General features: G+C 36.1%; 1 protein-coding gene across 1 annotated transcript in view; it reads left to right on the top strand.

The window, feature by feature from the left end:
* Positions 1-23,668, top strand: part of LOC115484049 (lipoxygenase homology domain-containing protein 1-like) — a 126,439-nt gene that overhangs the window by 46,371 nt on the left and 56,400 nt on the right. Inside the window, exons 15-21 of the mRNA XM_030227673.2 lie at positions 707-762; positions 6,894-7,063; positions 13,312-13,531; positions 14,843-14,997; positions 16,900-17,113; positions 18,405-18,595; positions 20,108-20,318. Coding sequence (XP_030083533.2) covers positions 707-762; positions 6,894-7,063; positions 13,312-13,531; positions 14,843-14,997; positions 16,900-17,113; positions 18,405-18,595; positions 20,108-20,318 — 1,217 coding nt within the window. The remainder of the gene's footprint in view (positions 1-706; positions 763-6,893; positions 7,064-13,311; positions 13,532-14,842; positions 14,998-16,899; positions 17,114-18,404; positions 18,596-20,107; positions 20,319-23,668) is intronic.

The following is a 23,668-nucleotide window of genomic DNA, read 5'->3' on the forward strand; positions in this document are numbered from 1 at the left end:
ATAAGAGATTTATTCATAGAGCTTGGTTCCATACAAGAAATGAAATGTGTTATGGATCTTGGGTTTAAACAAATATAACATCAACATGGAGTCAATAGAATAGAAGCTGATAGTGAGCACGTATTTATTTATTTTTAAATAAGTGAGATTGTTGAAGGTTGGGAAATATTGTGTGAACAAGGGGGTTCAACTGTAAGGAGTATGAATGAAATGATATTGCAGAAAAGCTCCTTAAGTTCATCAGTATAAAAGAAAAATAAATTAAGAACAGAAGTTCAGTTTATTGCAGCAGATCTGTAAAAGTTTTAGAAACTTCCAGACCTGAAGGTTTTATATATAATTCTAAGTGCAATAACTATAACTAACCACTGCAGGTTTTATAACTCTCTCACATGTACAGTTGAGTCTCTGAACCAATAAATAATTAGTATTTCACACAATGTACTCCATATAGTACTACTCACTTCATACACCTCCATGAAAATTCTTCTTTGCCTGGAGCAAATTGAACCAAATTCTTCTTATGTGAATAAGGCCAACTGTGCTGAAGGTATAAAAGAAAATTTGATCCTCAAAGTAGTTTCAAGGTGTAACTTGATAAAATGTGTATAAAAAATACTATTGGAGACAAAAGATAATGGTCAGATGATGCATACTATACTAATAGTTTTTATTAATCTTATTGTTTTTGTTTTTGCAATGAAAGATGGTTAGATGAATATCAAGATGATGGGAAAACAGAGAGGGAGCTAACTGCCAATAGTAAGTATTCTGGTAAAGAAAATTTGTTATAGAACTGCAGTATATACTTCATGCCTCGTTATTACTAAAGAACCCTTCCAGATACAACCATAACTTAAGAAAAAAGTGTTAATAAAGCTAGCTCACAATTATTTTTCCTGTTCCTATTTTAGAGCATGGCAGTTCAATGAAGACATTTCTTAATGGTAAGAGCTGTTTTCCAACCATTGTTTTCTATACCATAGTTTTTGCTGTTTGATTTTAAATCAGTATTGTGAGAAATATGTGATCAAATGACCTCATTTGTATGTGTGTTTTCTTGTATATCAGTTGTGAGAGAACATGACAAATTGGCTGGCAGTACTCTACAGGAAGGACTAAACCTTTATAAGCAATTGACAAAACACAGAAACCATTTCTGGTTTTCTTCCTACTCCTATTCTGTTCTGAAATCAACCAGGAATTCCTCTGAGAAGAGATTCAAGTGTTCTTTTGTTTACCCCAATGTCACTGTCATTTAATACTTGGGGACAGGTCCCCTAGCAAACATCAGCAAGTTGAAAAATGTGTTGTGAAGTGTCAGTGGAAGCATTTTCAGGTCAAAATTCCAAAGAAGCCAGAAATAATGCAAGCTTAAACTCCAAATGCTGCAGTGAAACTAAAGGTAGTATGTGCATTCAGTTGCCTAAATCTGCTTAATTAATAAAAAGACATAGATAAAAAACTCTCCACCCAGCTTTCTGTTTCTATATCTACAAAAACATTCTCATCCCTGTAATGCAATAGTTACCATCTCTGTGTTTCTTCATAACCAGAAAAGAGAAACAGACTGACACACATATTTTTATGAACATTTAACTGTAAATGGCTATTCTGTGCAACTCTCTCTGGGAATTTCATGGGAACAACTAAACTGAAAAAAGTAATGTTTCCATTTGCCTCTGAAAACAGTGACTTGCTTTCTGTAGGATGAGTCCTAGTCTCTCAATCTAGTTCCAGTTTCAGTGAAAATGGAATAATTTGCATTCAATCAAACAGTTTAGCCAACAGCTTTATTATTCCACAAAATCATGACTTTGACAAAAGGAGAGTGATGAACTCCAGTAACTAAAGACTTTCTCACAGAGAAAGTTGATTTTCACCAGTGACTTGGAATTGGATTCTGCATTCTGCTAAGTGCACAGTTCTGAGAAACAGCCATAATATCTGTTTCACCTTATGTTCAGAAAATAGACTATATTTTACTACCAGTTCAAAATTTTTTCCAGCACAGTTTCATGCTTCATTATGTTATAGTAAGCAGGCACAGATGCACAGGCTGCTCAATGTCTGTGAGCGTCAAGAGTGATCAGACTCAATATATTGATTATGAGGAGAAAGGAGTGGCTTATTCTTAACCAGCTTTTGAAATGTCACACTGCCAAGATGTCCAGGAGGACTCAGAGACCATTGAGATCAGAGCTTCTGAAAAAAGAGGTTATAAAAGAGAAGAACATTTTTAGGAAATTATCTGTCAGTTAGCAATATGACAGCTTAGCTTGAGCTGCTCTTAAGCACTCTTAGCTTTATCCATGGGCTCACTCCAATGAGGAACTGAGATAGGTCAGAGATTAGACTTTTATTCCTTATGTAAAAAAGAGGGTGGTTGGGACTGATTTCTCACAGTTTAATTTGTGTTGCCATATCAGTGATCTCATAGAACTTCCATGATTGAGCTTTGGAGGAGGGAACCATCAGAAGAGGTTTGGAAAGATATCCTGTAATCAGTTCTGTGTCATTCTATTATGATTCAGTGCCAATGTCAGAGCTGGAAAGAGACCATTCCAGTGATGCAGAGTCCTGGGAGGAAAAAATATTCCCTTAGATTCTCCCAGCACCTGTAGCAGTGAAGATTCTACATGGTAGAATAGTGAAAAGCAGTCCCCTTCAGAGTGGGGGTGAGCACTTTCCATGTAACAGATATTTACTGAATAAGAGGCAAGTGGAAGTTCAGATGTTAGGGAGCCAATGTTTTAGGCACTCACTTGGCCATATTCTGTATGAGCTGCACTCTGCAAATGGGCTTCAGGGAAAGTCATAAAAATCTGATTGGCATGATTCAGTGTTTGCTGATTTTCAGGGTAAGATCAATGTGCTTAGGTCAAGTTTAAAGCACCAGATGCAGAACAAATTACTTTATGAGTCACTCTGAAGGTCAGAAATCTCACTCACTTTGGATGAGGCTAGTAACCTGTTCAACCACCTAGCCAAAAAGGAAACTTTGAAAGTCATAATTGCTAGGCAGGTTATTTGAGGGCTCTCTGTTCTTTTTCAGCCAGCCTGGCATTATGCCAGCTCTAATGAAGCATAAATCCCAGATCCCTGTGACTGCTGCTGCTGGCTATGGATTCTGCCAAAATGCAGTCTGCCCATATCAAGTTTTCTCAGTAACCTTTGTACATTTACACAATACAGAGAGGCTCTGGCAAATCAGGTATAGGAATAGATTTATTTGTATGCCTCTGATTCCTCCTTGTACATTTGATGCAAGATAAATAGAGAAAGTGTATTTTCCAGTGGAGAAAGCAGACAGATGCTCTCAGCTCTCAAATGAAGTTGATTTGAGGGATTTGAAGTTGATTTTGATTGACTTTCTCTTACTCTCTAAAAGTTTCCTACATGCTAGGGGTATTTTACTGGTTTTTCCTTCTGTGTTCTCTATTTATTTTCCTTTTCTGCCTCAAAATAGATGACTTATTGTAATAGCACATAGGAAATCATTTTCTCTCAAAGCAAGGAGACAAGACAACACAGTATGTTCCAAGGAAATCCTCGCTGCAGTCAGCTAAAAGGAGCTGGCTCCCTGTAATGTGATGCCTGTAGGGTGTCCTGAGGTTTTGTGGGTTTTTGTGGGTGGAAAATAAAGTGTGGTTCAGTAGCAAAGTTTGGTTAATAGATATTTCTCAGCTGGTTCTTCTGTGGTGCATGGTTTTTGGTATTAGGGCATATAGAAAATTCATATCAAAAGAGAAAATATTCAGTAAGTTTTGCCGTGACTAATTTTGTTTTGGAATTATTCCCTTCCTTGCAAGTACTTGATAATGGGCTAAGAATAATCACAGGATTCCAAAATTTAAAGGGGAATGGACCCTCTTCTGAAAAGCAGCAACAGCATGTTTCCATTGCCAGATAAATGTGGAAATCCCTAAGAAAAAGAATTAAGCAGACTGACTGCTCTGCCTCAAGGCAACACAAATTTCTACAATCTTCAGGAAATAAGCAACCAACTCCTATGTCTGGCAAAGTGTGAATGTCATTCTAGGTCTAAAGACCAAAAAACACCAGAGTGAAAAAACTCCTGAAATAATGTATTGTAAAAACACTTTTGGAAATCCTTAAAAAAATACATAAATGGCTCATATTTAAAAAAACCACAAAATAAAACATCCTTTTTCAGCTTTCTGAATTATATGGTGAAATGTTGACTTCAGGTTTTGCTATTTTCAGATTTCTATGTACAGAAATCGTTGTGGGTTTGATTTTTGTGGTTTTACATAAGAAACTTCCAGATTGGTGGTTAAAAGAATTTCCAGCAGGAAATTGTTATACTGATCCCATTTAATTTCTGAAAGTCAAGAAATTATCCCTAATTCTAACATATCTCTGGATAGATCTCTGTAATGTGAATCAGATTCTTGGCTATATCATTATAGTAAAGAGGGAATTCTGAGACACATTTCCCCCCAGAATTCTGTTTTTTCCCCTGCTTATACATTTTAGTGCTTCCTGCATTGGTGTCTCAAAGTAAATGGCTCTAGCTTTAGGTGTAAGCTGCAGAGGTACAATAACACATGAACACAGTAATCACTCTGAAAGGAAGATAACACAGGTCAGTGATATGAGGGGAGAAGTCTTTTTTAATGTGGCCACACAGATGAAACACAGAAAAATGACCTATTGAAGCCCAGCTATCTCACTTCCACAACTTCACTCCTGGAGAGGAGTAGAAATCACTGAACACAGTCAATACTTGGCATCAGTCTTCTGTCTCATGTAGCCATCCTCACCAAGTAGATGTCTGAGTGAATGGAATATTAGACAAAGGATGTTTTGATTCCTCTGGCATGAGCAGGTTAAACGAATTTGTTGAACTGAGAGAAAATGCAGTCAGTCTGTGTTAGTTCATTTAATAAACTGTAGAAGCATTAAAAGTAAGTGTAGGAGAATAAAGAATCACAGACACTAAGAGGCCTTAAATCTGTAACCATTGATTTATTCCCTGGAAAACTTCCAACTGGTGTCCTAGCCTTCCTACTGAAATAATAATTAAAAACACAATCCTGGATATTAATTAAAATAAATCACCTTGCTTGAAATACCTTCTGTGAACATGCTGCCTCTTTGAGGAGGGAACAGCCAGTTATGTATCTGTGGTTTCTCTTAACTTGGGCCTTGCTCTCTCCTGGAGCAGAGGGATATCACAAAGAGAAAAAACTCCTCCACTTGGGAAATACAGAACTGCAAAATTATCTTAATTTCCTCTCTGCTGTGTTCCTGGGACAACGTTCAAAATGGAGCCTGGTTGGACAGGATAAGAGACTCAGGGCTAGGTTGGGAGTCTTTGTAAAAATTTGAAGCTCCTCATAAACCCTTGGAGTGCTCAGGAACAACAAAAGCTCAAACAATGCTTGACTTCACCAAGTGTGACACCCTGAAGAGTACCACATGCCAACCTGGCACAAGGAGATAAAATTCAAAGCTGGCACATATATCAAACAGCCAAAGTTCCTCATTAGGCAAAGTGTGGATCTTCCACACACTACATCTGACTCATTGCTGGGAATGACCTTAAAATAAGAGTTCAGATGGAGGGAGCCTTTCAGCCTGTGTGTTACTCAGAAGACTGGCTGTGAGATGAGTATTTGCCTGCTGTTTTCTGGCTGAGCCCAGAAGAGTCAGGGAACAGTCAGATGTAAGGCAGAAACAGGTTCTATAACAAGAGAAAAAAAAAACCCAAAACCAAAACCAAAACAGGATTATCTAAGAAAACAATAAGAAAAAAGAGGAAAATTATAAATCAAGGCAACCAGATAAGGTTTTCCTCTAGTTTCCCTCTTTAAGCCGGCAGAAGAAAACAAAAGGTAGGAAAAAAAGCACACAGTTCTGTAAGAAAAAGTCACATCTGATTTATTTCTAAATGAAATTATTTTAAAATTCAGCATATTGTATTGGGGGCTTACACAAAATCACAAAATAGTTCTCTTTATATCAGTCCCATTAGGAAATTATTGTATTATCACAGTATTTGCCACAGTCTAAACAAAAGCTTTTAATTTGCTTCCACTGTTAAGTTCCTCTTTCCATGCAAGGATCAAGTGTCTTTCCAACAAACAATTCCTTTGAATTCAGAGGATAATTTATCTTCAAGCACTTAAGTAGCTTCCTAAACTATAGTATCCATGTAAGACACTGTATTCTTCCCACACCTGAAACAGCTTCCCAGTGGCATACTGGACTTCTAACACTGCTCTGAGTGACTTACCAAAAAACAACCTCTAAAAGGCCCAACCCATGAGATGAGAATAAAATCTCTTCAAAAATAAAGAATTAATCTCTTCAAAATTTCCTGAATTTTGTATTCAACCCTAATGAGTCATCTGATCTGACAAATGAGCTGACTGAACATGACAAATTAAGTTAGAAAAATCTGAAAAATAGTTGAAGTTTCATTGTTTAGCTGGTTAGGTATTAGCCAGCAGGTCTTACAAGTGTATCACATACAAGTCTTTCAAAATATTAATATTCTTTTCATGTTACATAAGAACATTCTAAGAACTGAAATGTATTGAAATTATTGCTGAAATTAAAACAACTATTTTGATACAAAGAATGCAAAAAACACCCCTAAGCAAAGTGTCTTTTTTCTGCTTCCTAGGTATTAATTTCTGTTTTCATATCCACTTCAACAATTGTCTTATATTTATCGAATCTCAGCTATACTTATCTTCAAGAGATTGTAAAAAATTAATTATTAATTATTTATTATAGAAAATGGGATGTAAACTCATGGTAATCTATAACTCTTCTTTTCAAAGGCATCCATTGCTCTCTACCATTGATCCTAAAACTGTTTAATTCGTAGAGTGATGCTAAAAATGTTTTTCCTGTTTTAGCACAACAGTGGAGAGTGCATGTTAAAACAGATGGAGATTCCCCAGAGCCACAGGAGTGTAAAAGGACCCTTGTGATTTATGGCTCAAAGGGCAAAAGCAATGAGCTTCTGCTTTGTCCACAAACCCCAGGATGTGTGTGCTTTCTCCCCAGAGCCACTGATGAATTCATTGTAAGTCAGAAATATACAGTACTACAAAGAATTTATCCTGACATACATTGCCCTCTTGGATATATATATATATATGTATATATGGATATGGGTATAGATATATGTATTTATGTGTGTGGGTGTGGGGGTAAATAACTAGCATTATATATACATATATATACAGTTGATTTGTCTGCTAAAAAAATGATGTAATTATTTACAAAGATGGAATGACATAAGTATAGGTCTTGGGTCATGTCCTCCTGCTAGTCCTGTTCTGCTACAGCCAGCACCATGGACTCTTTTGTGTAATTTATTGCATTCACCAGTTCATCTAGCATTTTTTCTGAATCCCTAAAGATTCCTGAGTTGAAGTTCACACAAAAGGCAATATACAATTATTTGTGAATGCAGAAGATGAAGGATTGGGCAGCACACCCAGGGGACATAAGTGGGCTTTTCTTTCCTTCATTTCCATCTTTGTAAAGTAGCATCCACTCTCCACAGGATTGTTCTGCCTCTCAGGTCAGCAGGCAGAGGATTTTTCTGGATAATCACAAATCACTGGAGAATGCATTCATGCATATCAAAGTGTGGTGAACCCTGAAGCAATAGCTCATAGATGGCCAGTATTAAAACCAACCCTAACACCGTCCTGACCGCCCATGCACCTGACACACATGCTGATGATTTGAGGGGATTCATCTGAATACAATCTTTTAAATCTTCAATTCTGCCCTGGCTTTCTAGGCTAGGTCATTGGAAATTCTGTTGATTGTCATGAAGTACAGCTTCTAGCCAGCAAGATGGGAGAAATAGCTTGCAATTTGAGGCAGTTTTATACACCTCAGAAAGACTTTTCAATGGCTACAATAAACATTCTGAAAACAATGGCAAAACTACATTTAGAAAATTATGTCAAAGCCTCATTGTAATGACCTGATCCAGGCTGAATTTTTAGTTTAAATAACAAGCTAAAGCAATTTAGGAACTTTATGGGGAGTAAATGAAAAGATAAATGGGATTTCTTAAGGACAAGGAAGCAGCTGCTTATCAGAAAACACACAGGAAACACACTGAGCAACAAAACAATCTTCTTATCCTATTCCATGAGCATAAACCAAGGAGGTTAGTAGAGGCAGAATCTATCTGTGGAGCAGGAGCACCAGCTGACTGAATTTTGGCAAGCACCATTGCATAAAGCAGTGATGCTGTTACGGCCAGCATGTTGGTAATTTCCCAAGTGGCACATATTCCTTGTTAAGGCTGCCTAATTTCAATGATTGGGTATCACACCAGGAGAAATTTGTATTTCTGTGTGTCAGCTGTGGTTGTCTCGCATAGTCTACTATCCTTGGTACATTATGGATTGTAGCCTTCCACCCCAGCAGCTGTCTGAATGCTTGTTCATTCTTTGGGTAGACTTTGGGTTAGTGCCTGTATTTTCCCCACAGCTATTTGTGACCTTGTTTTTATTGCTCTGTAGGAAGAAGTTAGTACTGTTTGAGCATTATTTACTGTGCATGACATTTTATCTCTTTGCTGCATTGCTTACAGTGCAGCTTACAGAATAGCAGCTCTGGTATAAAGGGGCATTTGGGGATTCACAGGTATCTCCATAAACACCCTCATACCTCTTTAGGTGCTTGAGCCAATAAACCCAGTTTCATTTTGCTTTCCCTTTCTTTGTTCTTACTAAGACTGTGCAGAAGCATGCAGAAACTTTGCTGATGTTTTCTTGCTGTAGCAGCAGGCTGGAGGCGTGAACGTGATATCACAATGAGGACAAGCTGTGAATTCAGCTTTCCAAAAAGCACGAATAAATGAACTTTTAACCTCCCCCCAAGATCCTGGTCCTAGACAAACATCCTTAATAATATAGTGCAGTAAAAAGAACAACAGGTTATGTGCTATAAGCAGCTCACATAGTTTTGAAACAGAAAGCTTAATTTTGATCTCAGAGATACATTTATTGCACATTGAGGACAGAAAGGCATGCAAATTCCTGATTTTCCAGGTGTTCTCACACAAGTATATGCACAGATGTGTATCATATTCAGAATGATTATTCCATCCAAAATATGTCCAATCAACTCCTGTGAAAGAACAGGTGGAGTTTAATTGCACATAGCAAGCATAAAGAATAAATTAAAAGACAGAAAATAGAGGCATGCTCTCAGGTACAGTGGGGTTCTAGTAGTCTCAGAAATGTGTAGTATGGTAGTTGAGCTGCTTAAAAAAGAATGGATTTAATTAGAACACCTAGGTTTTAAAAAATAAATTAAAAAATAGGTGAATGCATCAATGTTATGAAATCTGACAGGAGCACTGAAGGCAGCATGGTAAGAAACCAGTGAAGAGGTGGAATTTTTTTTCCTTGGTAGTCTGGTGATGATTGGAATCAATCACTGATCTCCCATGGAAAGAATAGATTTATAGAGTATATAGATCTTTCTCACAGTCACCTTTGTTTCTTGGTTGTTAGCAGAGTAAGTTTGATAGAGTGTGTCTTTGGAAGGTCCTGCTGTATTGTGCACATTCTGTTCTCCAGAGAATCTTAGAATGCATGGGACAGAGTGTGAGATTAGGATGCCTAAAACTGTTGTCCAAAACACTAGCACAAAATGAGGTAGTACAAAACGAGCAATAGTGCTCCTAAAGTAGGACTGTTGGTAAATACACAATAAATTCTGAATGTATTTTGTGTTAAGGATTAAAAAGGTGACAGAAAGTTTCAAATCACATAATACAATAATCCAATTCACAGCATGAGATGATGCTCTAAACAAGCAGAAGGATTTCCGGAGTTTGTGACAGATGGCTGTCCAATTGAATTTTAGTAGGTTTGACAAAACCCTATTGAGTAGAATAATTTATAGGGGGGGTGGGTGGGTGTGATTTGTTCAGGATTTTTCTGGTTTTAACAGAGAAAAGAATCACAAGGAATTATATTTAAATATGCACCCAAACAGATAACTTTACAAGGCTTTCATTACTCTTGGCATGATGTCTTTGAGAAGCCCTGTGTGAGTTAAAGAGGAAAAGATTTTAAATACTATGAAATTCTATAATCATCTTTATCAGTTACCTGTCTCTGAGATCTTAAGAAGCCCAGTGGCTCCTCCTAATTTTAAGAGCCTCACTGTTAAAAATTCCATCATGTAATGGAAAATATATTGTGTTGTTTAGTATGTGACAAATCATGCCAACCGAGCTAAGATTTCAAGTTCCGAATATTTCAGAAAGCTATTCAGAAGAAATAAATGTGAAAAAATTAATTAGAGAATTATAATAATGAATGAGGTAAAGTATCCTCTTGCAAATATTCAACAAATTTTAAACCAGGACATTCACTGGATACAGGCTTTGTGATGGATTATACGTCTTCAAAGTTCAAGTTGCATCCATTAATAGACACTGGTGGAGGGAACAGACAATTCTGGTACCCAAGACAGAATATCATATTCCGAAGGAAAACTGCTTGTACTAAACTGGTCAGAAAAGGATTGCAAGAATGATGTAATGGCAGTGCTGGGTACAATGATGGGGCTGAACAAAAAGGCTAATGCTGGCCACAGCTGTAAGTGAAAACACAAATCCATGAAAAAAAGGAAACTATCTAATACACTCATTTGAAAATAGCTGGTGTTTAATTCCATGGATCATAAACAGTATGATTATCAGTACTTGCTGGTTCAATGGCACTCAGGGAATTAATTGATATTGTGATTTTAGAAACAGAATGGACAATTGTGGCTTCTAAATACTCTGTCCTGTATTCTGGAATTATTTTCCTATAAATCTCCTCTGTGCATTTCCTACAAGGATTATACCACATGTATTTATGACAACTTAGAATCCTAGCAAATTGCAAATTTGGGTAGCAGAAGACAAAGTAAAATGTGAGTTACAGCTTGCCCTGTCACATAAAAATAACCAAGTTCTGTACTTTTGCAACTCCCAAACAGAGAGCTTTATGGAATAAATTGTTCACAGCATTTAGAGTAGCTGTGTGATACAGTCATGGGATCCCTGCATGAGAAACAAAAATCTGCAGGATATAATTTTAAAAGCCAGTAGTCTGGTTCTGAAAGAGAAGAAGCAATGACTTTGTTGTCTGTGAAAGACCTGTAGTTTAGGTGGGTGAAGAACCTGTGCACTCTCCTCTCAATGAACCCAAATAACTCCATTTAAGTTCAATCAGGTGGAATGATATTTTGCAAGGAATTAATCCACTTAGTCCACCACAGCTAATGATACATAGCTAATTATATCCTTTGCAACATACACAGCATGAGTGGAAAATCTTGATGCAAAATTCTGCCACTCATTTCCCTTTTCCCAGAGCAGGAGTGGGGACCGAGTCAGGGACACCTTTGATCTCTGTCAGCACCATGGCACAGAGACAGGCAGGGCAGGCTAGGCTTAGGGAGTTGACAGGTCTGGTGCCCTTTTTTCTGCTGTGTAGCTACTGCTGTGTGGCCTTTTTGAGTACTGTGGAGTTACAGCTCAGGAGCTGAGAGGTCCCGAGCAGCCCAGGGCTGTTATATAGGCAATGGAAAGGAGTTCTTCCCTGCTCCTTAAACAATGCCTTGAGTCATGAAATTGTGTAGGAGTGGCATGGCAACCACTTATAATACTTACCTCAAGAAATTCAGACCAGAATGGATCTTTTAATCCATCAAGTGCAATTCCTTCCTACCAAAGGCCTCTTTTCATAAGTTCTGCATCATAAACCAGTCATAAAATTCCTGTAAAATGGTTTGGGCAGGTAGCTTTATTTTCAATTAATTATTCCTCTTCATACTCTGATATTTTACTATTTCTTATGTGCATAGCAGTAACAAAAAACGCTGTCCAACTCTCTCAAAATGACAAAAGCACATTTTTTCAGTACCTCTCTAATTAGGATAAAGTAGCTGATGCTTCCCTACATGCTTGTGTTCACTGTGCAAATGCACATGAGCTAGCTTTAAGCGAGCAAGGTCAGCAGTGAGGGGCTGTCACGTTCAGAGCTCTGCTGAGAAACAAAATAAATTGATCTGTTAGGCCTGTGCTCTGTCTTAGGAGCCAATCTGCTGGTGGTGCTGTCAGAGCCAGGGCATGATTGTGTAAGGCTAATTTCAGTTTATTATTGTGATGCTATAGGGTGTACAAAGGATTTATTCCCTGGAAAGTCACCAAAACTTATGTTGAGATTGCTATGGGAAAAAAAAAAAAAGCAGCAATATGGGAGAAGAAAAAAGCCACTGGCAACATTTCTCTTTTTTTTTTATTAAGTATTTTGATACTTAATAAAAAAATTGTTGTCTTTAAAAATTGCTAGTTCTCAGTTGTTTCACTCAAAATCACTTCCCATCCTATCTTTCTTATAGCTGCCCAGTGCATGGCTGCCACATTACTTCCAGTTATTCAGAAGACTTATCATGAAGTGATTAATGTCATGAAAATCATTATCCACAATCAGCAACTAGTCATTGAATTTCCATATGTAGTATGGGAACAGGGCTGTGTTTTCCTACACAGTTATTTCTGTAATATAAATGATTTATTTTTATTCAGAAATATCCCTTTCCTTTTATGAAGAATTGGTTGTAAAGTAGTTTTATGTTCTAGGCAAAGCCATTTAGAAAATGACAATTTAGTAACATTTCTTCACCAATAGGGTTGCCAAGCACTGGGACAGGCTGACCAGGGCAGTGGTTGAGTAACCATCCTGGAGGTATTTACAAACATGCTGATGTGGCACTCAGGGACATGGTTTGCTAGTGGATTTGGTAGTGCTGTGTTCATGGTTGGACTTGATGGTCTTAAAGGTCTTCTCCAACCTAAACAATTCTGCCATTCCAGGCTCACAGTAATCATCTTTAAATTAATACCTCACTTGGCTGCTGATATTAGAATTTGTAATTGTAAGTTAATGCTCTCTTTATCCAGTAGGGTCACAACTTTCTGTGTTACCTTTTGTATAAATAGCCTAAATGCAAAGATATTACTAATTTTAGCTGTGACTCACTCCAAAGTTATCATTTTTACAGTATGTATGCTTGCAGAGTATCATGCTTACAATACTAATAAAGGAGATCATTTCCCCCATGATTATACCATGAAATAAAAAGGATTGAGTCTATCATACACTTATCTCAGCCTCAAACTCAACTTTTCCTTCATTTACTGTCAAGTTTAGAAATTCTACACTGGGACTGGGGAAAATCTTTCTAAGTGAGCCAGCCTTGACAGTACCCTCTTCCTCATGCTGTTTGGTGCAGGTTGAGACTGGAGATGTGGGAGATGTTTACAAGATTCGAGTCAGCTGTGATGATGTGCCAGGCTTTAAGGGCTGGCATCTGAAGTCTTTGCACTTACAAGAGCTGCATACAAAACAAGAACTGAACTTTGAGTGCAACTGCTGGCTCACTCTTAAGAAGGGGAATAAGGAGCTGGTGAAAGAATTCCCCACAGTCACTGAGGACCACAAAACTTTACCAGGTAAAGGCACCAAGAACAGATAAACAATGTAAATTAACTGCTTGAAAATAAATCAGTGCCACAGATATAATATAGTGCTTTGTCTGGATTTGATACTTTAGTGGCTCTGTTGCACCTGTCCTCACATATGCACTGCAAGAATGCTGAAAATGATATTTTAATTTTCCAGTTAAGTTGCATATTGGATTTTACAGTTGCTAGGTCTTCTGCATGATTTTAAATGAGAAAAAATGAACTATACAATTGGCCTTTTATGGAAAGGAACACATTCAAAGCCATGGAAATGATTTGTTCTAGAGTTACTATAGAATCATTTAGCTTTCAAAACTTTACTTGCTGATGTAAGTATCAGATGTAAGACTTACTGCACAGAAAGGTTGGGTTTTTTTTCCTAAGGACTACTTTTTTTGCCATGCTGAGAGTTCTCAAAGATGCCCTTGGAATGTGAAGACTTACAGAAGTCCCACATTGGTTCAGAAATGTTAGCTGTTACACATGAGATAAAAGTAATTAGAGACATGACTGCTTTGCTAAACTAAAGTTCCAGAAGTTCAGATCCTTGAATACTCAAACCTATTCATGACCTTCAAAGAAAGTAAAGTGTTACATTAGTTAAACATTAACTCTGCAGAACTGGACATTAAAAACGACAGTAGAAAAATTTTGGTTGTTCTTTTTGTATGAGTCTGAATATATATGCAATTAAACGATCTTCCTCAGAAGAAAATCTGATCTGACTGAAGAAATAATTCATACAGGATCAATATGCAGGCAAAGAATTTATAGTTTCCTTCTTTAAGTTAATAAGTGCATTTTGTAAATTTTTATACTTGTGTGTCATGTCATGCATCCAGATGCTATCTTGCATCTGTTTCTCATTTAAATTTGCATAACCTTATTCTTATTCTTTGACCTGTGTTAATTATTAGCTATTTCAAATATTATTCAATTTTTAATTAGTTTTTAATTTAGTTCCTGAACTAACTCGAATGAATTCTTGCTTTCCAGATCTTGCACAATAAAACAGACTTGGGCAGAATTAGCCTAGATTCTTAAGTCTAAGTTGTCCAAGTCCAATTTCCTTCAAATTTCTAAGAAAGTGAATGGAAAGTCTTCATTTGATCTTAGTATGAAGAGATTAGATTCATAAAGAGCAACCTGATTATTTGATTCACTGTGTAGCAGATTTTTTGTAGCTGCAGAAATAAAAAAAAAGCGAGTCTTACTAAATATTCTGTGCTGCTGTTTTATTTCAAGTGCAGCTTGTACTTAATCAGCTTTAATTAAACTTTTTCTTTTCTTTTTGTACAGTCTATAAGTATGTTGTTTCTGTACATGTTGGTGACCGCTGGGGAGCTGGGACTTTTGCAAATGTTTATATCACTCTCTATGGCAAAAGAGGGGACACAGGTGTGAGGAAACTTCAGACATCTCTAATGAAAGGAAGAAAATTTCAAAGAAATAAGGTAATGGTGCCATACTGGAGTCTTGCATGTGCAGGGGTTAGCACTGCATTAAATATAGGCTAATGCCTGCTCAGAATACATCTGGCTAGATAGGCAAGAGTTTGGAAACATTCACAGAATTTATCTTCCAGGTATTCACACTAGATCAATGCCAGGGTTATTTATTTCCTGTACAAGAACATACCCATGAGGCAATAAAGGCTTCACATGAGCAATACAAAGCAAATTAGTGGGGAGAACCTCTGTGATCATGCTTCTGACTTCTTCTGTTCCAAATTTAAGACAGAACACGGAGTAAACAATTTAAAAATCAGTGAAAAATTAATTACAGAAATTTGCACGAGACTTTTGCAGTCTATGATGCTCCTGAAACCGCAATCCCACTTTGAAACACCAACTCAATATCAGCAAGTTTAGACAAGAAACAAAAATTCCACTTAGAAAAAGAATGCAAATAAACAGTGTTTCTAGATAAATAAAATTTCTCTGTTGTGAATTAGACTTTCATTCACTGAACAAGGACGCTTGAAAAAAACTCATGCAAAAGTGTCCATTGTCGAGGAGAGGCTTAGATTTCTGTGAAATAATTTTATTAGATAATTACCACAGCACTTGTTAGGGTAAAAGTGGAATCAGTAATGAACTGAGAGAACTTCTAAATTTCATTTCTGTGTATTTCTCAGAACCATGCCTACATACAGAAGACAGCACTATATTGTAATTATTTTAATTTATGTTCATACATGGATTTATTTCCTAAATTATCTTAATTAATGAAGTTAATGATTTCTGCTCACAATCTGCTGCTGGGTTCTGACTATTATTAGGAAAAAGAAGATCTTTTTGTTATATGAAAATTCTTTCAATATTAGTAGCAGAAAATACTCTTCTCCAATATTTTATTTAAAAGTAATAGGGACAGCACATAGGACTTTGGCAACTACTGAATTCTTTTAGGGATGAGCTTGCTAATATCTTGGTCTTTTAATAGTTTTGAACTCCAGTTTAGTTAGTTCTTATTACTGAATTCTTTTATTTTTAGGGAAAAAAAATTGAAATTTCAATTTTGGTGTTAATTATATTCCTAGATATTGCTGTCCAAACTCCAGTTATTCATGACTCTCTGACCTTTAGCAGTTACCCTGACATCCATCTGGGCCCTGGCTGGGCCTTATACTAAACATCTGACTTTCTTACAAAAATTTAGTGGGGCATACAATTTCTTCCTTTGCATTTCTTGTTTTTACTTATCTTGTTTTTCTGATCCCTTTTCTCATCTGTTGCCACTTGTGTTTACTTCTCTTCATGTCCTTCTCTGCCTTCTCCATTCGGCTTCCCTTCCCATCTCTCATCTTCTCTTCACTTTCATTTTAACTTCCTTACTCTTCTCAATTTGCTCCACAATTATTTTCATTTTGTAAGGAAAGCAAAAAGTCAGGTTTTCTGACTACCAGAGAAGAATTATAAAGCAATCTTGGAGTAAAAACACTCTTTAGATTTTTAACTTTTGTTTAGAACCATTAATATGTATCTAGACTTGTATGATAAAGTTTAGAAACTAAATATCTGAAAGACAGAAATTTCATTAAAACCAAAATCTTATCATAACTGACTGACCGAAAGTTGAGGTATATAGATTTTAATATAATATGAAAAGATTGATGCAGTGATACATATTGACCAAACATCAAATGAAATTAAAATGCATCATTAATGATGAATATAGGATGAAATGTTAATTCTAATCAGTGTGTGCTTTCTTATTCAGCAGGGAGATGCTATGTTAAGCTTTACAAGGAATCAGACTTTAAAAATTCTGAAATCTCAGATGAATTCAGGTCTATATTTTCCCTGAAGTTCAGGTCAAAATTATGCTCTATTGAGTATTTCCCTGTTTTGCAGGTGGATTCATTTTTGGTGGAAGCTGTTTCTCTGAGCCAATTGCAAAAAGTGGTCATAGGTCATGATGGAGAAGGCTACGGGGCAGGGATGTACCTCAAGATGGTAACAGTCAAGAAATCTCAAGATTCAGACAAAGAATGGGTCTTTCCACTGTGGAACTGGCTTGATACTCATCTGGGTTTATGTGAGACTGTTTGTGAGATTGTAACAGTAGGTAAGTTCTGCAAAACTGACCTGCCCATTTTTATATACATGTTTGACTACAGATCATTTAGATGTCTACAGTATTCTTCTTTTATCAAAAATGTGAATTTTCAGTTTGATCTTAGTGTTGCAGCAGAGCCACATCTGTTAAGGTCAAAGTTAGTATAATTCTGTCTTCTCAATGTGTTGCATATGGAACACCTGCCTTCCAAATTAAACACAGCACATTTCAATGAGAGATAAACAGCCAAGCTTAGGATGTGCACCTCGTGGGGATAAATAGCTTAAATTTTATGCACTATTTTTCAGCTTAGAATCTCATTTGAAATATAAAGAAAAATTACTCCAGTGAAATGAGCCTAGTCTTTACCTGTGAGAGTGTTTCACAGCACAAAGCAGCAGTTCTGGTAGGCTCGTTTCCGCTCACTTCCCACCTACTACTGTGCCATGATTTGCACAAATCTAAACCTGGATGTACTTGGCAAAAGAACACTTACAAGTCATTCAGAAGTAGTAAAAGACTTTTTCCTTCAATCCACTGAAAAGAATTCAATGCAAAGGAAATTAACTACAGAACTGTTTCCAGAAGAAGTAAGACACAAGATGTCCTTGATTGAGTTGTGTGGTTTTTCTGAGTTGTAGAAAGTACATTTTCCTGAGCTGTTCCTCTTCATGGAATCATTCTCAGTTCACCTAGACTGGTTAAAACAGAACTAAAATGAAGAATAACAACAATTAATGAAGAAATAGAGAAGGAGATAGTGATATTGATCTTCTGAGCATCTGGCAAATAACTTTGTGTGTTTATTATAGGTTACCTGTCAGTCTCACACTATTAAAACACCTATTATTTTGCTAGGTAACATCTGGTGACAAGCAAAGTTCATTAGAATTGTTCATTTTGCATTAGGTGCCTACATGCTACATATGCCTGCATGCTCTTAAATGATAAATTTGCTTTAGTAACACTGATTGCTTTTTAAAGAACAATTCCGTAGACCTCTAAAAGGTGATTGAATATTTTCTTACAAATTACTTCCAAACATGACAAGGAAAATACATTGGCATAAAAAAATGCCATTGAAACTAAATTTTAAACCCAGAAAGAACACTAAGCTGCTAAATTTTTCACAAAAAATATACTAAAGATATTGATGTGTTCTTCTTAGTGAGCAGTTGCTATAGATACACCATAACCTGCAAAAAGAGCTTTGTTTGTGTACTGTAAAGGCTGTGGTCCTGCTGGATTATGCCATTCTCTCATGCTGTCATCTTTCCTTTCTCTTTGATAATTTTTAAAGGTAGAAGGTCGACTCTTAGTCCTAAACTGCCTGAAATCAACATGAAGTCATCAGGTTTCTGGATAATGGATATCACTGGATCTGACTTGAGTGCTGAAGAGGATCCAATATGCCTTTCTTTTATCTTCTACGGCAACCTGAGCCACAAAAAGTTGCCACTTCAAGTCACAGGAAAAGCGATTCAGATCAAGGTACTTCAACCTTTCTCTGTTGCATGAAAGCCTACGAGTCATGTAGCCAATAATCCACTTAATTCTGAGATAAACTGTTTCTTTAAACTAAACTACCAAATTGATTTTTAAGTCCTCTGTGTAGTTTGGCACAGATCATCATTTTTGTTTGTAGGTAGCAACACATGAACAATGGTTTTTGAATGAGCAAATTCTCCCAGTGTCTCATACTGAGAATGTTTAAGTGAGCGAATTGGTCCCTTGGTGCACATCACAGCGTATAGCACGTGGCAGGTACTGATTTACAGGCTTTGTTGATCTCACAAAAATCAGCAATTTGTAGGCATACAATATGCCATGGGATACTGTAGAGCTTTTGGGGCTGATGATAGAGAACGAAGAATCATAAATGAGATTAAATGCACAGAAGGTTAATTTTTCTCTTTTCTCTCTCATGTAATTTATTCATCCCTGCCATCAGTTTCTCTGAACTGCTTTTTCTAGTATGGTTTCTCTTTTTCCCCCTGTTATTTATCGTCTCTTCCTTTTTCCTCTTAATGAATTGAATTTTACGATTGAGCTAAAGAAATTATTTGTTGTATTTTGATGCTCCTCTTTTCTCTAGTGAAAGAGGAACTAAGCAGAGTAGACTAACCACAAACATGATCCAAAATGAGGAGTACTCAGAGGGTTTTTCCAAGCTATTTCCAAGAATCTCTGGTAAATAGAAAAAAAAAGCAGCATGAAGATGGAGGTGCCCTGTCAGAAGAAAGGCTGAAGTCAGGTCACATGGACTTCTACTATCTGGGCATACCTAAAATGAAAGAGCAGGGGAAAGAATCCAAGAATATTGAATAGGAAAACACAACTTCTCTTTCCTCCCTTTTTTTTCCTTACAATGAAAAAAAAAATAATTTTAAACCCCTAATATAGTATCTAAGGCCTCCTCTGCTTTCACCTACTCAAGCAATGGTATGTCCTAGACATGGTGCATTATCACCAGTAGAAATAGATTAGTTTTTTTCCTCAAGTATGAATGCAAGATTGTAATGTACAACTTCTATGATCTAGAGTGAGGATGAAGGATGTCTTGGATGCTTCCTCAAAACTGGATTAGCTTTCTTTCAAATTTATGTTTAATTGCATAATTTTTGTTGTTGTAAGAAATATTTCCAATAGTGCCCAAAGTTTTAAAAATTGGCTTAATCTTCTGTGCCTGAAAATAATCTACTGAATCTGTGTAATATATATGAACATTGTGCCTTGCTCTGTGTACAAATTTCTGCAGCAACTGCCATTGCCTGTTCCTTAATATCAAACCTCAAGCATTCCATCTCCTCATTCATGTTTTTAAATCAATTTTGTATTGATTAGAAATTAGTAAAGCTGATTAGAAAATAGTACTAGTTATAAATCTGCCCCAATTTTTTTAACTACTGAAGTGTGTTCAACTGTTGCATTCAGCTGCCAACTATGTTTGTTCTGCTGCAATTTGAAATGAGATCCATTCATCTTCTCTTTCTCCTCACACAGGATGAACTGGCAGGTATTGGCTCAATATACAAAGTTCAGGTAACTGGCCCACACAGCGAGCTAAAACAGCCATGGCACTTAGATTTACTGCATATGAAGCACCCAGACAGAAAAGAAGAGATGTATTTAGCTTTTGACTGCTGGTTCAACCCTAAGGAAGACAAATGTGTGGAGCTGCCAGCTCTCTATGCAGATCAGGATCCTTTGCCTGGTAAGTCATGTCCTTTTTAGTTACTGGGGTCAGGATCTGTCTCTGGAACACCAGTATATCTCTTTTGGGCCAAAAACACTGTGTGAGGATTTCCATAAGAATTTAATATTAAGGAATGTGTTGGTTTTGCACACGCATTTACCACAAAAGAGAAATCATTGGTATGATGATTATGAGAGCTGCTCTAACTGATGATACCAAACATGGTATTTGGCTTCTTTCTCATCAGATGATGTTCCAGTTTTAACTCTTGATTATCTATTATCTCTTCAAAATAATGCTATGTCAGCTGAAGATGAGTATGAAATAGCATCTACTGTGTGATACTATTTGTCTCTTCCTATTCACAAAGAAATGTATAAGATCTGGAAACAAAGTAAAGAAGAAAAGGATTGCTGACCCTCCTGCACAACAAAGGTGGAATTTTTAAAATTCCACACAGGCAGCTAAGAGATATTCAAGAATTTCAATTAAACTAGTGTTTTATTGATGCCAATGAGAAATTCATAGCAGAGCAAGTAATACCCTACAAAAATACACATTAAGTTGCGTGTTTCTCTGCTGTTAGTAGTACATGTGAATGATATGATGCCAGAGATAATTAAGTGATTTCTGCCAACCATCCCCAACCACTTCCCCTGGAACAACCAGTTGTATACTAGTACCTATTGAACACTAGTACTTAAGGACAAGCTTCCCATTTATTCAGCTCATTAGAATAAAGAGGATTGATGGAGAGAGTAAAGATCATATATTGAGGCTTTTATTGCCAGTTAAGAGGTCTCTTGCTAGAGGCTATAGTACAAAGAGTGTTCTGCTTAAATGGAAACTAATAGAAAAAGATGGAAGCAGCCCAGAAAAAGAAATAAAATAGACTACATGGACTTTTGCAGACCATTCTCTAAAAAGAGTTTCCTAAATATTTCATCTAACTTAAAGTTGAAACTTGAAAGAAACAGCAAAGACCCTTTAAATTTCTGGTTTTGGGTGGGTTTGCATAATTAAAAAAAATTTTCCCCTTGTATTAATGTACTGAAAAATTTTAACATTTTAGACTTTTGGTCCATCCGATTCAAAAAACATGGGTTGGATGTAATAAATGCTGGATTTATAATCAAGAATATAGTAATTCTAGACCTTATTAAAATGACCTATTTCCCTGATTTATTTAAGAAAAAATGAGAAAGATTGTAAATATGAACAATTGCTTCCTGAATTCAAACTTGTTAAATTTTTTACTGCATATAAAAAGTACAAAAATTTAAAAAAGTTAAAATTCTAGAATAAGCCTCTCAAAGCCTCTATTGTGCTGAGCCAAATGAAGATACTGTTCTGAAAGCATTATTCTGATATGTAAAGTAATTAATTATTGAGGTATATTAGGGGTTTAGGGTGTTTTCCTTGGAAAATTTCTGGGAAAAGACATGTATATGCTGTCTCTCAAAAATTAATCTTTAGATGGGTGTATCTACCAACCTAGAAAGTTTCTCACAAACCATTTTGTGGAGTCCAGTGATTTACAACTGGAAGTGTTAATATCACTTTTTTCTTGGTGGTCCAAATACTACTTCAGTCTAAAATTTCTTCTTTGTTATATTTTGGTTTTATTCATAGACACGCACACAAGAAATTAATACAAAATAATAATGAAAAATAATTTGTATTTAGTCTCCTATCTTTAATTTATGGGTTTTTTTTTTTCCTTTTTAAATGAACATTAGGTGATTGCTTTCAGTTTTGCAATATGTTGGCTTACATCTGAAAGAGAATTTTTGGAAATAGGATTGGGAAGAGACAAAGAATGAAAAGCTTGAACAGAATACCTTCTCTTTGTAAATTTTTGATGTTGGGGTATGCTGTTCATACAGAACACAATCAGAATGCTGTCTAACTCAGCCTAAAAACTTTTACTCCATTTCCCAGCACCCCCCTTCAGTTATGACTCCTTTCATAGGGGCTACTTTGTATACTTTTATTTCCCTTAAACAGTGGAAAATGAATGGTAAATATTTGCTATGAATACATTGAGCTTTAAATTATGCATCAATAGATTCAGCTGATTCAGCTGGAAGTACCAACTCAGCAGAAACACTACAGACATTTCTAAGCTAAGCTCGTGGGTCTGTATATTAATGATTCAAATATTAATGGATCAAAGCAGTAAAAATGTGAGCACTGTGCTTTCTCATCTACCCTCATGGAAGTGGCCAGCCACATGGATCAAAATATTTTGATCTTATTCATACAAACAGCCTTTTGACTCCAAAAAATCTACTCACATGGCCCAGTTACACAGAGGAGGCAACACTCTGAAAGAACAGCACAGAAACTTCATGTCCTAGCTCCCTGATAGCAACATGCCATTGGCTAAATGCTAACCAAAGTGTCACCTGGACAGCTCATGCATTTTCAACCATCTGGAACTCCAGAAAGATCAAGTCTGTGTAGCTGCACTGGCTTTAATGGAGCTATGTTGTCTTTAACCTGGCAGCTCATTTTTAACTCCATTGAAGAAATGAATGATATATGTTAGAGCCCCAGGCTGGGAAAACTCTTAGTTTACTTCTTATCATCAAATAGGAAGTGACACCATCAATTATAAGAATTTTCCCAGTCCTTAGTTTAAATTATTAAAAAAATATATAAAAAGATAATCCCAGGTGGAGTCCCTGAAGCAAATAGTGCTGCAGTGAAATAAAGCTACATTTAAGCAAACAGATTTTCTCAGACATCATCCTCATGAAGTAAAAGGTAAAGATAAATAAATACATTTCAGAAGTTTATTGAAATGAGCATACTTTCATTAGCAGGCTTATGCAGCCCTTATTGTTTAATGAATCCTTTTAAATATTAATAGTACAGTCTATACCAACCCACTGTTTAAAACCATTAATCCTGTTATGGGACCTTTTTATTTTAGAAATAGAAAGAAATATCTATATGAGATGTCACAATATTTGAATTCAGACCTTTTGATTATAACACTCAACATGAATAGCACCAACTTGTGAAAAGAGCTGTAAGAAAAGCTTAAAATAAATATTCTCAGAACACTTTTTTTCCCTCCCTGTTTTCCTATCACCTACGCATAAAACTACATGACAGCTTTAGCTTCTGGGTTCATTGAATCATTCTTAAACCTACTAGAACTTTCTCATAATTATAATATTTTTAAAGAATGTACAGTTTGCTTAAATAGACTATTTCTATCTTGGAAAAAAAATTTGATTGAAGAAAAAACCACTGAGAATATCAGACATTTCCAGAATGTATACTCAGATATTCATGTATCTTATGATGTACATTAGACTGAAATACATGTATCAGACTTGAATAATGTGCATTTCCAT

Source organism: Serinus canaria, chromosome 2 (genome assembly GCF_022539315.1).
Source record: "Serinus canaria isolate serCan28SL12 chromosome 2, serCan2020, whole genome shotgun sequence".
Classification (NCBI taxonomy): Eukaryota; Metazoa; Chordata; class Aves; order Passeriformes; family Fringillidae; genus Serinus; species Serinus canaria.